Here is a 19,137-nt window from a genome sequence, read left to right as displayed (position 1 = left end):
ACCAAAGACCAGCTAATCACCACCCTCGCCCGAGGCCCACCAACCGACCCCACCGACACAGCCGCCCGCAAATTCAGGCAATGGATCGATGACTGCGCCAACACTCTTGCCCCGATCAGGAAACCCTCAAACAGACGCACCGACAGGAGGGCCATCTGGTTTACCACCGATCTCCACGCATGCAAGCAGAATTGCCGTAGACTTGAGAAGAAGTGGCGCCACGAACAGACACCGGACAACCACACAGCCTTCAAGAACGCAGCCGCAAGCACCACCAACTCTTCAAACCGCCAAAAGGACCTCCTTCAAGGTACGCATCAACAACAACGCGCACAACAGCAAAGAGTTCTTCAACCTGACCAACCTCCCCCCAACCACACCGGTCTCCTGGAACCACGTTAACGACGACGACACCATCAAAATCATGAACACCATCCACTGCGGCTCACCATCTGACCCCTGCCCCCACCACATCGTCAACAAATCGAGCTCCATCATCGCACCCCAACTCCGGAAGATCATCAACAGCTCCTTTGAGACCACTACGTTCCCGGAGAGCTGGAAACACGCAGAGATCAACGCCCCACTCAAGAAACCCAAGGCGGACCCCAAGGACCTCAAGAACTTCCGGCCCATCTCCCTGGTTCCGTTCCCAGCGAACGTCATTGCGAAGACTGTCAACAGGCAACTCACCCACTTCTTAGAGGAGAACATCATCCTGGACTCGTCCCAATCCGGTTTCTGCAGCAACCACGGCACCGAAACCGCCCTCATCGCCGCAACCAACGACATCCGGGCCCTGCTGGACAACGGCAAAACCACGGCCCTCATCCTCCTGGACCTCTCGGCTGCCTTAGACACAGTCTGCCACCACATCCTACGTTCACGCCTCCACGACGCAGGGATCCGCAACCAAACCCTGGACTGGATCACCTCCTTCCTCACTGGCAGAACCCAGAGAGTCCGCCTCCCCCCTTCCGAAGCCACCAAGATCACCTGCGGCGTACCCCAAGGATCCGCCCTCAGCCCGACCCTCTTTAACATCTACATGGCACCGCTCGCCAACATCGTCTGATGGCACAACCTCAACATCGTCTCGTACGCTGGCGACACCCAGCTGATCCTCTCCCTCACCAAGGACCCTGCCACCACCAAAACCAACCTCCACGAAGGAATGAAGGCCGTCGCAGAATGGATGAAGAACAGTCGCCTGAAACTAAACTCTGACAAGACGGAGGTCTTCATCCTCGGCTCCACGCTGGGAGCAGCACCGACACCCACCAACCACGCACGCAACCTTGGATTCATCCTGGACTCAACACTATCAATGACCCAGCAAGTCAACGCCGTCTCCTCCTCTTACTTCAACACCCTCCGCATGCTTCGCAAGATCTACAGATGGATCCCCACCGAAACCAGAAGGACGGTCATCCAAGCCCTCGTCCGCAGCAGGCTGGACTACGGCAACGCCTGCTATGCGGGAACCACGGCCAAACTCCAGAGAAGACTTCAACACATACCGAACGCCTCCGCTCGCCTCATCCTCGACATCCCCGACATCCCCCGTCACAGCCACATCACTGTCTGAGTGACCTGCACTGGCTCCCTGTCAACAAGAGAATAACCTTCAAGCTCCTCACCCACGCTCACAAAGCACTCCACAACACCGGACCAACACACCGCAACAAACGACTGACCTTCTACACCATGAACAGCCAGCTTCGCTCCGCTGACCTCGCCCTCGCCACCGTTCCACGCATCCACCGAACAACCACAGGTGGCAGATCTTTCTCCCACCTCGCTGCCAAGACATGGAACACCCTCCTCATCCACCTGCGACAGACCCAGGACCTGCTGACCTTCAGGAGACTTCTCAAGACATGGCTGTTCGAGCAGTAGCAACAGCCCCACCCCCCCAGCGCCATGAGACCCTCACGGGTGAGTAGTGCGCTCTACAAATGAATGATTGATTGACTCATAGGAAATGGTCTGTTCTTTCCATGGTTCATTTATGTTTAAGTTTAGTAGTGCAGATAAGTGTTTGAAGGCATTCAAAATGTTTGTGAATGCATGCAAGGTTATTGCTCTCTACATGTTTACCTCTTACTTATAACTAACCGTGACGCTAGTGCCAAGACTACAGAAACGTTGCTGTACTTCACAGAAATCCCAAGGTGTAATAACATCTCTGCAAATATGCAGATCCTGCATTTGTGAATGAAGTTACATTTTTAGCATGGCAAAAGGTTTGTCAATTAAGGAACATTTTATTTTGAATATTTCTTGAATAGTTTTTGCTAGTGCTTCGCCACATCCGAACCAAATGGAGCAAAAAATAAGAGGCACATTACCACTTTGGATTAACCCGCCTTGTTTATTTGTGTACATTATGAGAGACTGACTGATCCACAGCAACAATGACTACACGTTTTAACTAGATTGCAGATTTATGCATTATTGAGAGTACTTCTCCCGCCTTCTTTATCTTCGTCTCTCTGAAGCCTGGAGTGGCGGGATGTTTTCAAGAATGCTGCGTTTATGGAAAACTAATAGGAATATTGCCCACTATAGAATCAACTTTTGGTCAGTGTCTGAGAAGTGTTAGGATATTGTTTGTTCATGAAAGTACCAATATGATTAGATTTGCATTCATCTTAAGTTTTGCTTTTTCACACAGACGGTCAGAACCTCTACAAGAAGGGTCAATCCCATCATATTGGGATAAGTCGGTATTGACAGAGGTCGGATACAAGGTATGTGTAATAAGCTCTTAAACACACGCAGCACTTTCCTATTTCAAGCTTGTGCTGTTTATGCTCATGAATGTTAATGTGTATTGTGTGTTCAGAAAAAGAAATATGAATCGTCTATATCATAATGAAGACAAAAGCAACACAAGCAGAATTTAGCAGTGGTGATTATAAGTTGGCCACCCTGTTAAGTTGAAAGACAGATGAAAAGGCCTGTCATATTGAAGAAGAAAACGGATTTCTGGATGGTTGCCTCCTAAAGGAAAGAAACTATTGGATATTTGATAGTGTACTGTACTGTTTACTCGTTGAAAAAAGAGTAAAGTGAAGATCTAGGGCCTTTTTATGGTCTGACTTTACAGCGCAGTAGTCACCAGACAATTATCTGAGCATCACTAAGGGGGCTTTGGCTCCGCTCACATGTTGGGAGTCAGGAGTACATGTCACGATTGGGCAGAAGTTGTGTGCTTCCTCAAAAAAGTGCTTACCCTCCACGCAGCTGTGATCATTTTATGTATTTATCCAGCAGGCTGAGCTTGAACTTTCAGTTCACACAAATGACATGGTAATGCTGTAAAAGTAGATAACTAGATAATGTATGGTTGTGTTTTTTTTCTGGCAGCAGCACAGATGAGAGGAGTGTGGTCATTAACCTACATGAATCTTTAGATAAGGCTTGACAATGCAACAGTCATTTGACTTTTTTTGTTGTTTTTTAACCGATTTTATTGATTTTCTGTAGTACCAGATGGGCCAAGCCCAGCAAATAACGTACATTTGAGAGGCACATTGTAAAAGCTTTAGGTACTGAAACGTGTACACCCTAGAGGTCTGTGGAACATTAGACTATCATTTGACCTTTTAACCTACTTTTTAACATGCTTTCACTCAAATAAATATTCACACCCATGCTATTTATTTGTTGTAGGAAAGTGGCCCTGTATACACTGTTCCCAAATAGGTACAGTGTGCACAGAGTCCACAATCCCCAGAGGTTTGGCAGAGGCTAAAGGTAGATATAACCTTTCTCTCTAAAGTGGTAGCTTGGTCGAGCAGTAAGGCAGTATCAGAGGACAGTGTAAAGCATTTGTTGCACACACTCAGTCAACAAATGGTCTCACGCACTCAAGAACTGAGGCCAATGGTTTTGTATAAAAATATATGGTTGTTTTATTTTAGAACCAACAATATATTTCAAAATATAGTTTCTCTGAATGAGAGGCTTTATAAACATACTTTCAATATGCAGTAGGCTTTTGAATGCAATAGACACAGTTGTTGCAATAGGCAACACAACTTCAAACACAATAATACATTGAGCTCAATGGGAATTTCTAATTAAATGCAATTAGTTACTTTGAGGATTACTTTTCGAACCACTGGACTGGATCCTGGATTCAGTCCCGGGACATTTCCTGTAAACAGTTGAGTAAAAGCTTTTTGGTTACAGTAGTGATTCTTAAGCAATATTTTGGTATTTTAAAAGTTGACACTTCGAAACTTTTTCTCATAGAATCACCAATGTTATCCTATTGGAGGAATTTCACTTAGCAGGTAAGTGGGGTTATTGTTACGTTTTCTAACGCCGTGTTGGATCCTGGATCCAGCACTGGGGCACCACCTGTAAACAGTTGAAAGAATGTGTTTTGGCTATACAGGCGATTTTTAACGAATATTTGTAAGTTTTCAAAATTGACACGGACAAACTTTTTCAGCAAAAACCAGGCAATGTTATCCTATGGAAGGAAATTCAAGTTGCAGGTAAATTATGTTCTCGTTACTTTTGTAATCCTGTGCTGGACTCCTAGGTTCAGCACTGGGACATCTATCTATAAAACAGGTAAGTAATTACGTTTTCACAGTTGGTGCGATTTTTAAAGAATATTTGTAGTTTGCAAAAATCGACACTTAGAAGAAATTTCACAGAATAACAGTCAATGTTTTCCTTTGGAAGAAAATTGGGTTAGCGGTAAGTATGGTTGTAATTACTTTTCAGGGTCAATGCTGGGCACCAAGATCCAGCACTGGGATCTCTCCTGATAGCAGGTGAGTAATTTATTTTTCGTTACTCGGTTGATTTTAGGTGAATATTTTAAGTTTAGAAACTCCACACTTAGAAGAATTTCCAAGTGAAACCAGTCAATGTTACCCTACGGAAGAAAAGAGAGTTATCAGCTTTTGGGTAAGTACTCGACTGGCAGAGTTAAGGTTCTAGGCATAGACTCGGGGGTCTCCCAAGGTCAGGTCAGTACAGTTGTTACACCCTCAGCGGCATCCGGGTGCAGAGTGAGTTAGGCCCAATGTTATCCTATGGGAGGCAGGGGACCCTTGGTTGTTGGCTGCTGGCTAGCAGGCCACGCGGCTGTAGGAGCTGGGCTCCTGGTCACTTGCTCAGGGCAAATGGGGAAGTAGAGTAGAGTAGAGATTGCACGGCCAGGGGCACTCGGGTGGCTGGGTGCAGGGTGCTTTTGAGCCATCGGGCGCTCAATGGATTGCAATGGAGAAGCTCACAAACGAACAAAGGCCGCAAGCTCGGGGACGAAGATTCTTCAGGTGTGACCACCACTTCGAGAGGTAAGTTGGGTAGTTGGAGGATAGGTAAGCACCCAGGAGTTGGTCACAGGGGGCCGCAGGGCGCCGGGTGCAGGGGTGCCTTTTGGTGTCGGGAAATCTTAACCTCGGCTGGTCGCGGTTGGAGGGGTCCCTGGTTCTGAGGCTGCAGGCGTCGTCAGGAGGGTCGAGGTGGGTCCTTGGGTGCTGGTTTCGGGGTCACAGTCGCCGGGGGGACGTTCTCGGGGTCTTTCTTCACTCCAGCACAGGCCAGGCTTGGCGGGTGCAGAGTGTGCAGGGTTCGTGGTTCCTGGCTGATGCCAGGTGTCAGTTACTTGCTTTGAGCAGTACCACTGCTCGTGGGTGTCCCAGTTGCTTAGAGTCACAAGGTAGCCAGGTCCTCCGGGGTTTGTGAGGTTTCTGGCCACTGGAGATGCCGGAGTTCAGCAGGAGCAGGTTCGAGGTTCGACAGTCCGGTTGGGCTGGGGCCAAAGCAGTTGGTGTCTTCCTCTTGTGAGCAGCTGCACGGCAGGTCTTCTTGTCTCTTGATCTTCTTTGCTGTTTCCTAATCTGGATCTCAGGAAGGAAGGTTCAGGGTGCCCCTAAATACTAAATGTAGGGGCGTTACAGGTAGGTAAAGGGCAGGGACCACTGGGTCTCTGCCCTGGGAAGGGTACACCCCCTATCCTGCCACACTCCTGTGGGAGGAGGGCAGTGGCTTAGTCCTGATTGGGCAGGGCTCCCCATCTTCAAGATTGCAAGAGCCCGGAGATGTGCTTCACTTCGCCTCCCCCACCTGAGGGGTGGGGTTGGCAGAGGCTGGCACACCCCCTGTCCTTCCTTGGGATTTCCGGCCAGTCTTCCCACCAGAGTGGGGGTTTAGAACCGGTAGGGGCCAGTTGCTGAGTACAGCAAGTGGCCTGGAGAAGCTCACAAAGGCGGTATGCCTTTGAAGCTTCTCCTGCCCATCCTGGGGGAGGAGACCTAGCACCTCGCCCAGGATGTGCATTGTTGCAGGCCCAGGAGAGCAGGGGCTCTCCACCCAGGGGTCCAGCAAATGTCTGCCGTGTGGCAGCCTAGGCAGACCCTCAGACAAGATGTGGATTGTAGGTTAGGTTCAGGGGGTATCTCTAAGATGCCCTCTGTCGTTCATTGTACATTAAATCCTACACTGGCATCAGTGCGGGTTTAATGTGCTGAGAAGTTTGATACCAAACTTCTCAGTCTTCAGTGGAGCCATCATGATGCTGTGGAGTTCGTGTTGATGATCTCCCAGCACCATATACTCTTAAATGGCAGCACTACACTTACAGTGCCCAGGAATGGACCTGGGTACTGTAGGGGCACAGGGCTCATGCACCTGTACCCACACCACTGGCATAGGGCACCCAGCTAGAGGGGTGGCTGCTGTATGCCAGGGCGGTGTGTGTTGGGGGCAGAGCACACAGGGATGTGTGCCATGTCGGTTCTCTGTTTTGTTCTGTACCCAGACACTCAGCCTGCAAGGGCAGTGTGTGTGTGTGTGTGTGTCAGGGTACAGGGCCTCTAAGGGTGGCACAATAAGTGCTGCAGCCCTTAGGGTCCTTCCCTCGTCACAAGGCTCTGGGTACCTAGTGTACCATTTACCAAGGGCTGACATGTGGCCAGGGTTTGCCAATTTGGGTTTCAGCACAGTTTTTAGGGAAGGAACATAGGCCCTGGGCCCCTGCTTGGCAGGAGCCCAGGGCACACTCAGTCAAAGTACATTCAGCAGTTCAGCAAAAAGTGGGGGCATACCATGCAAGAAAGATGGCACTTTCACACAACCCCCCCCCCCCCCCCCCCCCCAAATGAAAGGTGATGAGACTAAACTTGCCCTATGGAGTCTTCATTGTCTAAGTGGAAGAACCTGGAAAGTCCATCTGCGTTGGCATGGGCAGTCCCTGGTTTGTGTTCCACTTCAAAGTCCATTCCCTGTAGGGAGATGGGCCACCTTAGTAGTTTTGGATTTTCCCCTTTCATCTGCATTAGCCATCTGAGAGGTCTGTGGTCAGTTTGAACCAGGAAGTGAGTACCAAACAAGTATGGCCTCAACTTTTTCAGGGACCAAACCACAGCAAAGGCCTACCTCTCAATGGCACTCCAACGCTGCTCTCTGGGGAGTAGCCTCATGCTTATAAAAGCAACAGGTTAGTCTTGGCCTTCATCATTGGTCTGGGATAGGACTGCTCCTATCCCTAGCTCAGAGGCATCAGTCTGCACTATGAACTGCTTGTCATAATCTGGATCTTTTAGAATTGGTGCTGAGCACATTGCTTCTTTCAGGGTGTCAAAAGCCTTTTGGCAACTAACTGTCCAGTTAACGTTCTTGGGCATCTTCTTGGAGGGGAGTTCTGTGAGGGGAGTCACAATGGACCCATATCCCTTCACAACCCTCCTGTAGTACCCAGTCAAGCCAAGGAATGCCCTGACTTGGGTCTGGGTTGTTGGAGGTACCCAGTCCAGGATGTCCTGGATCTTGGGTTGAAAGGGTTGTACCTGGCATCCACCAACAAGGTGGCCCAAGTATACCACAGTGCCCTGCCCTATCTGGCATTTGGATGCCTTGATAGTGAGGCCTGCATTTTGCAGAGCCTCTAAAGCCTTCCCAAGGTGGATCAGGTGATCCTGCCAGGTGGAGCTTAAGACAGCAATATCATCAAGATAAGCTGCACTTAAGGGCTCCAACCCAGCCAGGACATGGTTCACCAACCTCTGGAAGGTGGTAGGGGCATTCTTAAACCCAAAAGGCATCACAGTGAACTGATAATGCCCATCAGGTGTGGAGAATGCTGTTTTCTCTTTTGCTCCTGGGGCCATGCCAATCTGCCAGTACCCTGCAGTCAAGTCAAAGGTACTGAGGAATGTGGCTGCTCCCAATTATCTATTAGTTCTTCTGCTCTTGGCATAGGGTGAGCATCTGTCTTGGTGACAGAGTTGAGCCCTCTATAGTCCACACAGAACCTCATCTCTCTCTTTCCATCCTGTTGATGAGGTTTGGGGACCAGAACCAGTGGGCTAGCCCAGGGGCTCTGAGGGTTCAATAACCCCTAACTCCAGCATCTTGCTGACTTCAGCTTTGATGCTTTCCTTGACTTGGTCTGACTGATGATAGATTTTGTTTTTGACAGGTGCACTGTCACCAGTGTCCACATCATGGGTACACCAGTTTGTCAGACCATGGGTCAGGGAAAAGAGGCTAGCATACTGTTGCAAGACTTGCTTGCAGTCTGTCTGCTGTTGGGCAGAGAGGGTGTCTGAAAAGACTACACCATCTACTGACCCAGCTTGTGGACTGTAGGAGAGGAGATCAGGGAGAGGTTAACTATCCGCTTCCTGTTCTCATCAGTCACCATCAGCATGGTGATGTCCGCCCTGTCATTGTAGAATTTAAGGCAGTTCACATGGATAACCCTTTTGGGTGTCCTGTTAGTGCCCAGGTCAACTAAGTAGGTGACCTCACTCTTTTTTTCTAGGACAGGGTAAGGGCCACTCCATCTATCTTGGAGTGCCCTTGGTGCCACTGGCTCCAAAACCCACACCTGTTGCCCAGGTTGAAATTCAACCCGTGCAGATTTTTGGTCATACCAGTGCTTCTAAAGCTCCTGGCTGGCCTCAAGATTCATGGATGCCTTTTCCATGTTCTCAGCCATTCTGGACCTTAGGCCAAGCACATAGTCCACTATGTCTTGTTTGGGCTCTTGGAGAGGCCTCTTCCAGCCCTCCTTTACAAGACAAAGTGCTCCCCTCACAGGATGACCAAACCGAAGTTCAAAGGGTGAGAAACCTACTCCCTTCTGTGGCACTTCACTGTAAGCGAAAAGCAGGCATGGCAACAGGACATCCCATCTCCTTTTGAGTTTTTCAGGGAGTCCCATGATCGTGCCTTTCAATGTCTTGTTGAATCTCTCAACAAGACCATTGGTTTGTGGATGGTAGGGTGTAGTAAACTTGTACTGCACTCCACACTCCTTCCACATGTGTGTTAGGTAAGCAGACATGAAGTTGAAACCCCCTCCTTAGGAAACCCTACTCTGGTGAAGACACCCAGGAGGGCCTTGGCTACTGCAGAAGCTGTAGTAGTCCTAAGTGGAATTGCTTCAGGGTACCTGTGAGAAAGTGCCATCTTTCTTGCATGGTAGGCGCCCACTTTTTGCTGAATTGCTGAATGTACTTTGACTGAGTGTGCCCTGGACTCCTGCCAATCAGGTGCCCAGGGCCTATGTTCCTTCCCTAAAACAAACCAAACCCAAATTGGCACACCCTGGCCACATGTCAGCCCCTGGTAAATGGTACCCTAGGTACCCAGGGCCTTGTGACCAGGGAAGGCCTGTAAGGGCTGCAGCACTCCTTGTGCCACCCTTAGAGGCCCTGTACCTGTACTTTGCAGGCTGAGTGTTTGGGTGCAAAACAAAAACAAAGTCGACATGACACACATCCCTGTGTGCCATGCCCATCACCTACACTGCCATAGCATACATCAGCCACCCCTCTAGCTGGGTGCCGTATGCCAATGGTGTGGGCACAGGAGCAGGAGCCCTGTGCCCCTACAGTGCCCAGGTCCATTCCTGAGCACTGTAAGTGCAGTGCTGCCATTTAAGAGTACATGGTGCTGAGAGCTCGTCAAACACGAGCTCCACAGCACCATAATGGCAACACTAAAGACTGAGAAGTTTGGTATCAAACTTCTCAGCACATTAAACCCACACTGATGCCAGTGTGGGATTTACCCAGCACCCCAGAGGGCATCTTAGAGGTGCCCCCTTAAACCTAACCTATAATCCACGTCTGCTCTGAGACTGCCTAGGATGCCACCCAGCAGACATGTTGCTGGACCCCTGGGTAGGAGAGCCCCTGCTCTCCTGGGCCTGCAACAATGCACATCCTGGGCGAGGTGCTAAATCTCTTCCCCAGGATGGGCAGGGGGAAGCTTCAAAGGCATGCCGCCTCTGTGAGCTTCCCCAGGCCACTGCAACCCCCCACTCTGGCGGGAAGCTTTGGCCGGAAACCCCAAATAAGGACAGGGGATGTGCCAGCCTGCCAACCCCACCCCTCAGGTGGGGGAGGCGAGGTGAAGCACATCTCCGGGCTCTCGCCATCTTGAAGATGGGGAGCCCTACCCTATCAGGACTAGGCTACTGCCCCCCTCCCACAGGAGAGGGGCAGGATAGGGGGTGTACCCACCCCAGGACAGGGACCCATTGGTCCCTGCCCTTTACCTGCCTGTAACGCCCCTAAATCTAGTATTTAGGGGCACCCTGAACCTTCCTTCCCCAGATTCCAGATTCAAAACTACAAAGAGCAAGAAGAAAGAAGACCTGCCCTGCAGCTGCTAAAAAGAGGAAGACACCAACTGCTTTGGCCCCAGACCTACCGGCCTGTCGACCCTCGAACCTGCTCCTGCTCCAACCCGGCATCTCTTGTGGCCAGCAACCTCACCAACCCCGGAGGACCTGGCTACCTTTTGGCTCTAAGCCCCTGGGACTCCCATGAGTAGAGGCTCTACTCAAAACCTACCTCTAATCCCTGGCAGCAGCCCGGAACCGCGAACCCAGCACACTCTGCACCAGCCAAGCCTGGCCAGTGCCGGAGTGAACAAAGACCCCGAGGACGACCCCACGGCGACTGTGACCCCGAGTCCAGCACCCAAGGACCTCACTCGACACTCCTGAAGAAGCCTGCAGCCTCAGAACAAGGTGCCCCCCCTACCGCGATCAACAGAGGGTAAGATTTCCCAACACCAAAAGGCACCCCTGCACGTGGCGCCCCGCAGCCCCCTGTGCCCAATCCCAGGGTACCTACCTAACCTCCAGCTAACCAACTTAGCTCTCGAAGTGGTGGTGGCACCTGAAGAGTCCTCGTCCCCGAGCTTGCAGTCTTTTTCTAAACCGGAGATTTCCCATTGAAATCCATTGAGCGCCCGAAGGCTCAAAAGCACTCTGCACTCAGCCGCCCGAGTGGCCCTGGCAGTGAAAACTCTACACCTACCTACTTCCCCACTTGCCCTGAGCAAGTGACCAGGAGCCCAGCTCCCACAGCCGCGTTGCTTGCCAGTCAGCAGCCACCAACCAAGGCCCCCCTATCCCTCATAGGATAACATTGGGCCTAACTCTCTCTGTACCCGGCCGCCCTAGAGTCGCTGAGGGTGAACCAACTGTACCTACCTGACCCTGGGGGACCCCTGAGTCTATGCCCAGAACCTCAACTCAGCCAGTCGAGTACTTAACCTTAAACCGATAACTGTATGTTTGAGGCATATGAGCTGCAGATTATACACTGTGCATAGATCGCCATCTGGTGTTGGGCCCGGATGTTTGCAGTTTGTTTTTCCTCTTGGAAAGTCTTTGGAAGTCACGAGGTCGGTGACTCCTCCTTTGGTTCGTATTGCGCATGGGCTTCGGCTCCATCCTCAGATTGTTTTTTTCCGCCATCGGGCTCGGATGTAATACTTTGCGCTCCGGTTCCGAACTTTTCCAGTTCAGCGATCGACGCAAAATCCTCACTCATCGAGATCCTTCAGATAATAAATCATCTTAATCACCTTCTGTTCGAGGCATGTGGGCTGCTGAATTCATATCTGTGCATAGATCGCCGCCTAGTGTTGGGTCCGGATGTTTGCACGTTGTTGTCCTGGAAGAGTCTTCGAAGTATCCTTGGATAGGTGACTCCTCCCCTGGACTACAGTGCGCATGGGCATCCTCTCCATCCTCAGATTGTTTTTTTCCGCCATTGGGTTCGGATGTGCTATCTTAGCTCAAGTTAGGAAAATATTTTTTCGAGGCCAAAAGGCCTTTTAGTTCGCGTCGGTACTGTTTATCGATCGGGTTTCGATAGAATTTGTTAGTTTACTAACTTTCAGCACCGACTGCTTTCGCATTTACCTGTCCATCGACTACTTCGACGATGGAATCCAGGACGCCATTCAAAAGGTGTCCGGTATGCAATGCGAAGTACCCACACATCGACGTCCATCCGGTGTGCAACAAATGCCTTTCGCCGGACCACGACGAATCAACATGCATGGCCTGTGCCCGGTTCCGCTCGAAGAAGACTCTGCGGAATCGACGAGCGGCGAGACTCGAGGCGCAGCACGCGGCACCGGCCCCGACAGACATCTTCGGCGAGGCCGAGGACGTCGAGGAATTGGAAGTCTTGCCCTCCAGTCCCGTTTCCGAACACGAACCCGGATCGGACGAGGAAGACGAGTCACTCTTCCACAGAGGTGAAGACGACACCGAGGTAGGAGACGACGAGGAGGCCTTCGGGGCCGAAGAAAGTAGCTCCAATGATGAACAAGGCCTACCTGTTCAAACCGTTCAAACACCAGTGCCACAGCCTATGGCTCCGGTCGAGGGATCGCCTTCGGGCCTTACCCGAGACCCATCCCGCAGTTCTTCGGCCCCGCCCTCGGGCCCGGCCTCGGACGTTCAGCGGCAGCCATTACTACATAAACAGGCTGGTTTCCCTATCACAAAACCGAAACCGAAAGCTGCTCAGGTTCCACCGAAACCGAAACTGAAAGTAGCGCTGGTCGGATCGAGGCCTTCGACGCCAGCGCACCGCGTCGGCACCGACCGCACCAAGAGGGACTTCGGTGCCGAACTTGAGGCGGGCGACGTTGGAGTCGACAAACGGAAAAAAGCCATCGGCACCGACAAACCTGCTCGGCTACCGGCACCGACGACACCAAGGGCCGTACCGCCTGCTGTGTCTCACATCGCTCCCTCGACGACACCTAAGCCTCAGGCATCGAAGACTTCGACGGTGATCTCTTCACCCCGACTCGATGACCCGCCGGCACCGAAAAAATCTACGGCCGCCTCTACGAGCCTGGCCGGTGCCAAAGCCTCGAAGGCGCCCCAAGTACGACCTGGTGTGACGCAAGGCAGCAAAACCACACCTGTCCTCCAGGACACATCGGGCTCCGGTTCGGTCGGAGCTCCCGCAGCCTCTTCGGTGCCGACCAACATTACCTTCGGCTTGCCTCCGTCAACAATCCCAAAAATGTTCCAACTCAGGACACGGGTCACCCAACCTACGGTCACACCTGCTGAGACGTCTCCAGCACGTATCATCGACGCCGGCACTGGCAGAATGATTCTCCAGGACCGAAGGATAACTTCGGAGCCGCCATTGGACCCTTTCAGGATCCCACTAAAAAGGAAGTTGCCTGCAGAATCGGAACCTCTCCTTTATGAACCCTTCCATTCATCCTACCAGGATCCACACCGGTTCTCCCCCACACGCTCCGATACAGACGCATTGGAGGACTACATGGCTGACCAAGTCCCCTACCATGTAGACACGGACCCTGATGACCAGCAGGACCCTGATCAAACTTGGGGCGACCCTGCAGACCCCAGTGCACCTCTCGATGCACAGGATCCACAACTCTATGGGGCAAAGACATCTCCTACGGAGGATACTGCAGCGTTCAATGCTCTTATCGAACGTGCTGCCAATAACCATGGGGTGCAGCTTCACTCTGATACCATCGAAGATGACTTTCTAATGGACACCTTTGCATCCTCAGAAAGACATGTAAAGACTCTGCCAATGTTGAAGGGGGTCCTCAAACCAGCCAAGGACATTTTCAAAGAACCCACCAGGGCACGAGTGATAAACCCCAGGATTGATAAAAAATACAGATCAGCACCTGGGGATCCTACTTACATCAGAGGACAATTACCACTCGACTCCATCGTCGTAGCGAATGCACGCAAGAGGGCACACTCGCAAACAACAGGTGACGCTCCTCCCCCGGACAAAGAGTCCAAGGTAGAAACCTCTGGCAAGCGAGTTGCCGCCCAAGCTGCCAACATATGGCGCATAGCCAACACTCAGGCGCTCCTTGCTCGCTATGATAGAGCGCACTATGACACACTTGAGCAAATATTCCAACATCTCCCTGACCAGTTCAAGGAAGGCGCAGAAATGCTCATCAGAGAAGGACAGCTACTAACGAACGCTTCCATCAAATGCGCACTAGATGTTGCAGACACGGCTGCCAGAGCCATAAACACAAGCGTCATGTTGCGACGACATGCCTGGCTACGGATCTCAGGATTCAAGCCTGAGGTACAAAACAATATACTGAACCAGCCCGTCAACCCCGACTATTTATTCGGGCCAGAGGTTGACACCACCCTCGAAAAGATAAAAAAGGATACGGACACTGCAAAGTCCATGGGCGCACTACAAACTCAGTCCTTTCAGAGCGGCTCCTTTCGTCGCCCCGGAAACAAGGGAGCAGGTAGAGGACAGGGGTCACAACAAACATATAACAAAGGCAATACACAGACCACCTATGATAAAAACACCCGAGGTGGATATCGTGGCTCCAGCACAAAGGGCAGAGGACGCGGCTACGGCAACACCAGGTCCTCCCCCAAGAACAAGCAGTGACGCCCTCTCCCTTCCTCCCGACCACATAACACCTGTCGGGGGAAGGCTACAAAGGTTCCTGTCCACGTGGAATTCCATCACCACGGACAGGTGGGTCAAAGATATTATAAAATACGGTTACTGTCTGGAGTTAACCTCCACTCCACCCACAATACCACCAAGAAGCCGTCCTATGTCCTCAGAGCACTTAACGCTCTTACAGCAAGAAGTGCAAAGTATGCTTCTAAAAGGCGCTATAGAGGTCGTACCCATCCACGAGCAGGGTGCGGGAGTGTACTCCCTCTACTTCTTAATTCCAAAAAAGGACGGGTCGCTCAGACCTATATTGGACCTGAGACCCCTGAACCAGTACATTCTTTCAGAGCACTTTCATATGCTCACTCTACAGCAAGTCCTTCCGCTTCTCAAGCAGGGAGACTTCCTAGCCACACTGGACCTCAAGGATGCGTACTTTCACATACCCATCCACCCCTCACACAAAAAATACCTCAGGTTCACTGTTCAGGGGCAGCACTATCAGTTCAAAGTCCTTCCCTTCGGCGTGACAACAGCGCCCAGGGTTTTCACGAAGTGCCTAGCTACGGTGGCAGCACATCTACGGAGGCAGCATATACACGTCTACCCCTACCTAGACGACTGGCTCGTTCAAGCGAAGTCAGCCCAGCAATGTGCAAGCCACATGTCCCGCACCATTCACCTTCTTCACAGTCTGGGATTCTCACTGAATTATCCAAAGTCCCATCTCCAGCCCGCACACGTACAACAGTACCTAGGTGCGACTATAGACACTCTGGCGGCCACAGCTCAGCCAAATTTAGTGAGGATCGACAGCATACAACTGCTGATCTCCAAATTCAAACCCAATCACTCACTTCCAGCGCGAGTGTTCATGCAGTTGATAGGCATGATGGCCTCCTGCATCTTCATAGTCCCGCACGCGAGATTACATATGCGCCCACTTCAGGAGTGCCTAGCACGTCAGTGGAATCAGGCTCAAGGACAGTTAAAGGACCTAGTGTTGGTGAGCGGTCGGGCATACAACTCTCTGCATTGGTGGAATCCACAAAACCTTTGCAAGGGCCGACCGTTCCAAGAGCCTGTCCCACAAATAGTACTGACAGCGGACGCGTCTCTCCAGGGATGGGGAGCTCATGTACTCCACTACACAGTGCAAGGACTATGGACAACACAACAAAAGAAGTTGCACATCAACCTTCTGGAATTGATGGCAATCTTCCTAGCCATGAAGGCATTCAAAGTACATCTATGCAACAAGGTCGTGTTGATCCGGACGGACAACATGACCGCAATGTACTACATACAGAAACAGGGAGGCACACACTCTCCACAGTTGTCTCATCTGGCTCAGAGCATGTGGAAGTGGGCCATTCAAAGGAACATGTTCCTCATGGCGGAACACCTCCCTGGCAAGGACAACCAGATGGCGGATCTGCTCAGCAGACAAAGCCACCAAATGCACGAGTGGGAGTTACACCCATCAGTACTCCAACCGTACTTTCAGCAGTGGGGTCATCCGGAGATAGACCTATTCGCGACAAGCGAAAACGCAAAATGCCCAAGCTTCGCCGCCAGATTCCCACATCCGCAGTCGCAGGGCAATGCGATATGGATGAACTGGTCCGGCAGATTTGCGTACGCTTTTCCCCCAGCGCCATTGATACCGCTAGTGGCCCGCAAACTCCGACAACACTCCCTGACACTCGTCCTAGTTGCTCCCACGTGGGCACGCCAGCCGTGGTACACCACCTTCCTCGAACTTTCCGTGGTGCCGCATCAAAGGCTGCGGATCAAACCCGCGCATTTGACGCAGAACCATGGAGAGGTTCAGCACCCAGATCCGCAACAGCTGAATCTGGCGATCTGGCTCCTGAAGTCCTAGAGTTTGGCTATCTCAACCTGCCACCTGACTGTATGGACATCATCAAGGAGGCCAGGAGACCCACTACCAGAGCTTGCTATGCAGCCAAATGGAAAAGGTTCGTCATTTATTGCGGTAATAATGACATCAACCCGCTGGACGCATCCATCCAAAACATCATCTGTTATCTCTTACACCTATATAGATGCAATCTGGCGTACACCTCTATACGTGTCCATTTGACCGCAATATCAGCCTATCTGCAAACCAGGCAGCACCTCTCTCTATTCAGAGTGCCTGCCATCAAAGCATTCTTGGAAGGGCTCAAACGAGTCATTCCACCTAGTCACCCACCGGCTCCAATGTGGAACCTCAACTTGGTCCTCACACGCCTGATGGGTCCACCCTTTGAACCTCTACACTCATGCGAGATTCAATTCCTTACCTGGAAAGTGGCCTTCCTAGTGGCGATCACTTCCCTCAGAAGAGTTAGTGAACTCCAGGCACTAACCGTTCAAGAGCCATTCATTCAGGTTCACGCTAACAGGGTCGTACTACGTACCAACCCCAAGTTCATGCCCAAGGTAATATCGCAGTTCCACATGAACCAGACTATTGAACTGCCCGTTTTCTTCCAAAACCCACAAACTGTTGCAGAAAGGGCACTACATACACTAGATGTACGGAGGGCCCTCATGTACTACATCGACAGGACTAAACCATTCAGGAAGACAAAACAACTGTTCGTTGCCTTTGCCCCACACCACAAAGGTAACGCCATCTCCAAAGCAGGGATAGCCAGATGGATAGTTAAGTGTATTCAAATCTGTTATCAAAAGGCAAAACGCACATTAACTATTCCACCACGAGCCCACTCAACACGTAAGTTGGGGGCTTCCATGGCCTTCCTAGGAAATATTCCCCTGCATGATATATGCAGAGCAGCCACATGGTCCACTACACACACATTTACAAAACACTATTGCGTAGATGTGCAGTCAAAACAGCAGGCAGCTGTAGGACAGGCTGTTCTCAAAACACTTTTTCAGACCGCTGCAGCTGGCACGGGTAGCCGCCGCTAATAGAGGGCACTGCTATGTATTCTATGCACAGATATGAATTCAGCAGCCCACATGCCTCGAACTGAATATGCTACTTACCAGTATGCATCTGTTCTTGGCATGTAGGGCTGCTGACATTCATATCGCCCTCCCTCCTCCCCGGCGCCTGTCGCAGCTGCAGCTCTCAGAATTACTGCAAGCATGGTCATCACTTTCTGTATCTACTCCATCACTGCCACAATGGCGAAAAACAATCTGAGGATGGAGAGGATGCCCATGCGCACTGTAGTCCAGGGGAGGAGTCACCTATCCAAGGATACTTCGAAGACTCTTCCAGGACAACAACGTGCAAACATCCGGACCCAACACTAGGCGGCGATCTATGCACAGATATGAATGTCAGCAGCCCTACATGCCAAGAACAGATGCATACTGGTAAGTAGCATATTCACTTTGGCACTTCTTCGATTCCGGTCGTCGAAGGCGGCCTTCGGACCTATTCCGGCTCTGGTCTCGGCTGATGGAAAGAACTCCCTTCAAGAAGTGCCCTCGATGTGGGTCCAAATTCCCCCACACCGATCTTCATGAGGTGTGCAACCTCTAACTCTCCCCTGAACACGAGTCCCGAGACTGTCCCGCCTGCAAGTCTTTTTGATCTAAAAAGACTATTCGAGATCAAAGGGCCAGACGCAACATGGCGCACTCCTCGACCTCCGCTCCAGTCGACATCTTCGGGGATGACGTCGAAGCTCCGGGACAGCAGAACATCGAAGAAGAGGACGACGACCTCGTCAGTGCTTCCGAGGCCGACGACTCAGATGTGAAGGACATCACCCCGGCGCAGAGGGTTGTGAGTGCTATACCCCCTCCCACACCCACGCCGATACCCAAAAAGACTTCGGTCACGCCTTCGCCTTCGGGCCTAGGCAAGACCAAGGATACTGCTTCTCACACCCCACCTTCGGGCCCGGTAAAGAAGCCTGTTAAGCCTTCCGGCAGCTCGGACTCGAGCCAGCCTACCAGCGGTACCTAAAGACACCCTTCGGCACCGAAGAAAAAATCGGCCTCCACCTCCACACCGAGCCCAGCACCAAAGCCCTCGGTGTCGAAACCTGCCCTCCCGGTGCCGACCAAACATCACAAGGCCCTCGGCACCGACACTCCCGTGCCGAAGCCTCTTTCGGCACCGAACAAAAAATCTGAGGTCCCGAAGAAGCACGGCTTAGACAAACCTAAAAAGCTGTCGGCCCTGAAAACCTCGGCGCTGACCGAACAACTAGTGTCGTAAGAACTTTTCACACCGGATCCTCTGCAAAAGACACTTACCAAGGATCCAAAAACTGGACATTTGACACGGTCTTCAAAAAAGAGACACTTGGACAAACCAGCTCCACCTCCACCTCCAAAGAGGAAGGACACTTCTACCTCCCCTTTCAGAGTGCCTTCTCCACCTCCTCCACCCTCCCCACCTCCA

General features: G+C 51.5%; 1 protein-coding gene across 1 annotated transcript in view; it reads left to right on the top strand.

Annotated features, from left to right (window-relative positions):
- The window catches only part of LOC146854269 (protein mono-ADP-ribosyltransferase PARP12-like), a 490,642-nt gene that overhangs the window by 328,707 nt on the left and 142,798 nt on the right, over positions 1-19,137 (top strand). Inside the window, exon 9 of the mRNA XM_085652052.1 lies at positions 2,678-2,753. Coding sequence (XP_085508178.1) covers positions 2,678-2,753 — 76 coding nt within the window. The remainder of the gene's footprint in view (positions 1-2,677; positions 2,754-19,137) is intronic.

Source organism: Triturus cristatus, chromosome 4_1, assembly GCF_964204655.1.
Source record: "Triturus cristatus chromosome 4_1, aTriCri1.1, whole genome shotgun sequence".
Classification (NCBI taxonomy): Eukaryota; Metazoa; Chordata; class Amphibia; order Caudata; family Salamandridae; genus Triturus; species Triturus cristatus.
This window is presented reverse-complemented; position numbering and strand designations above follow the sequence as displayed.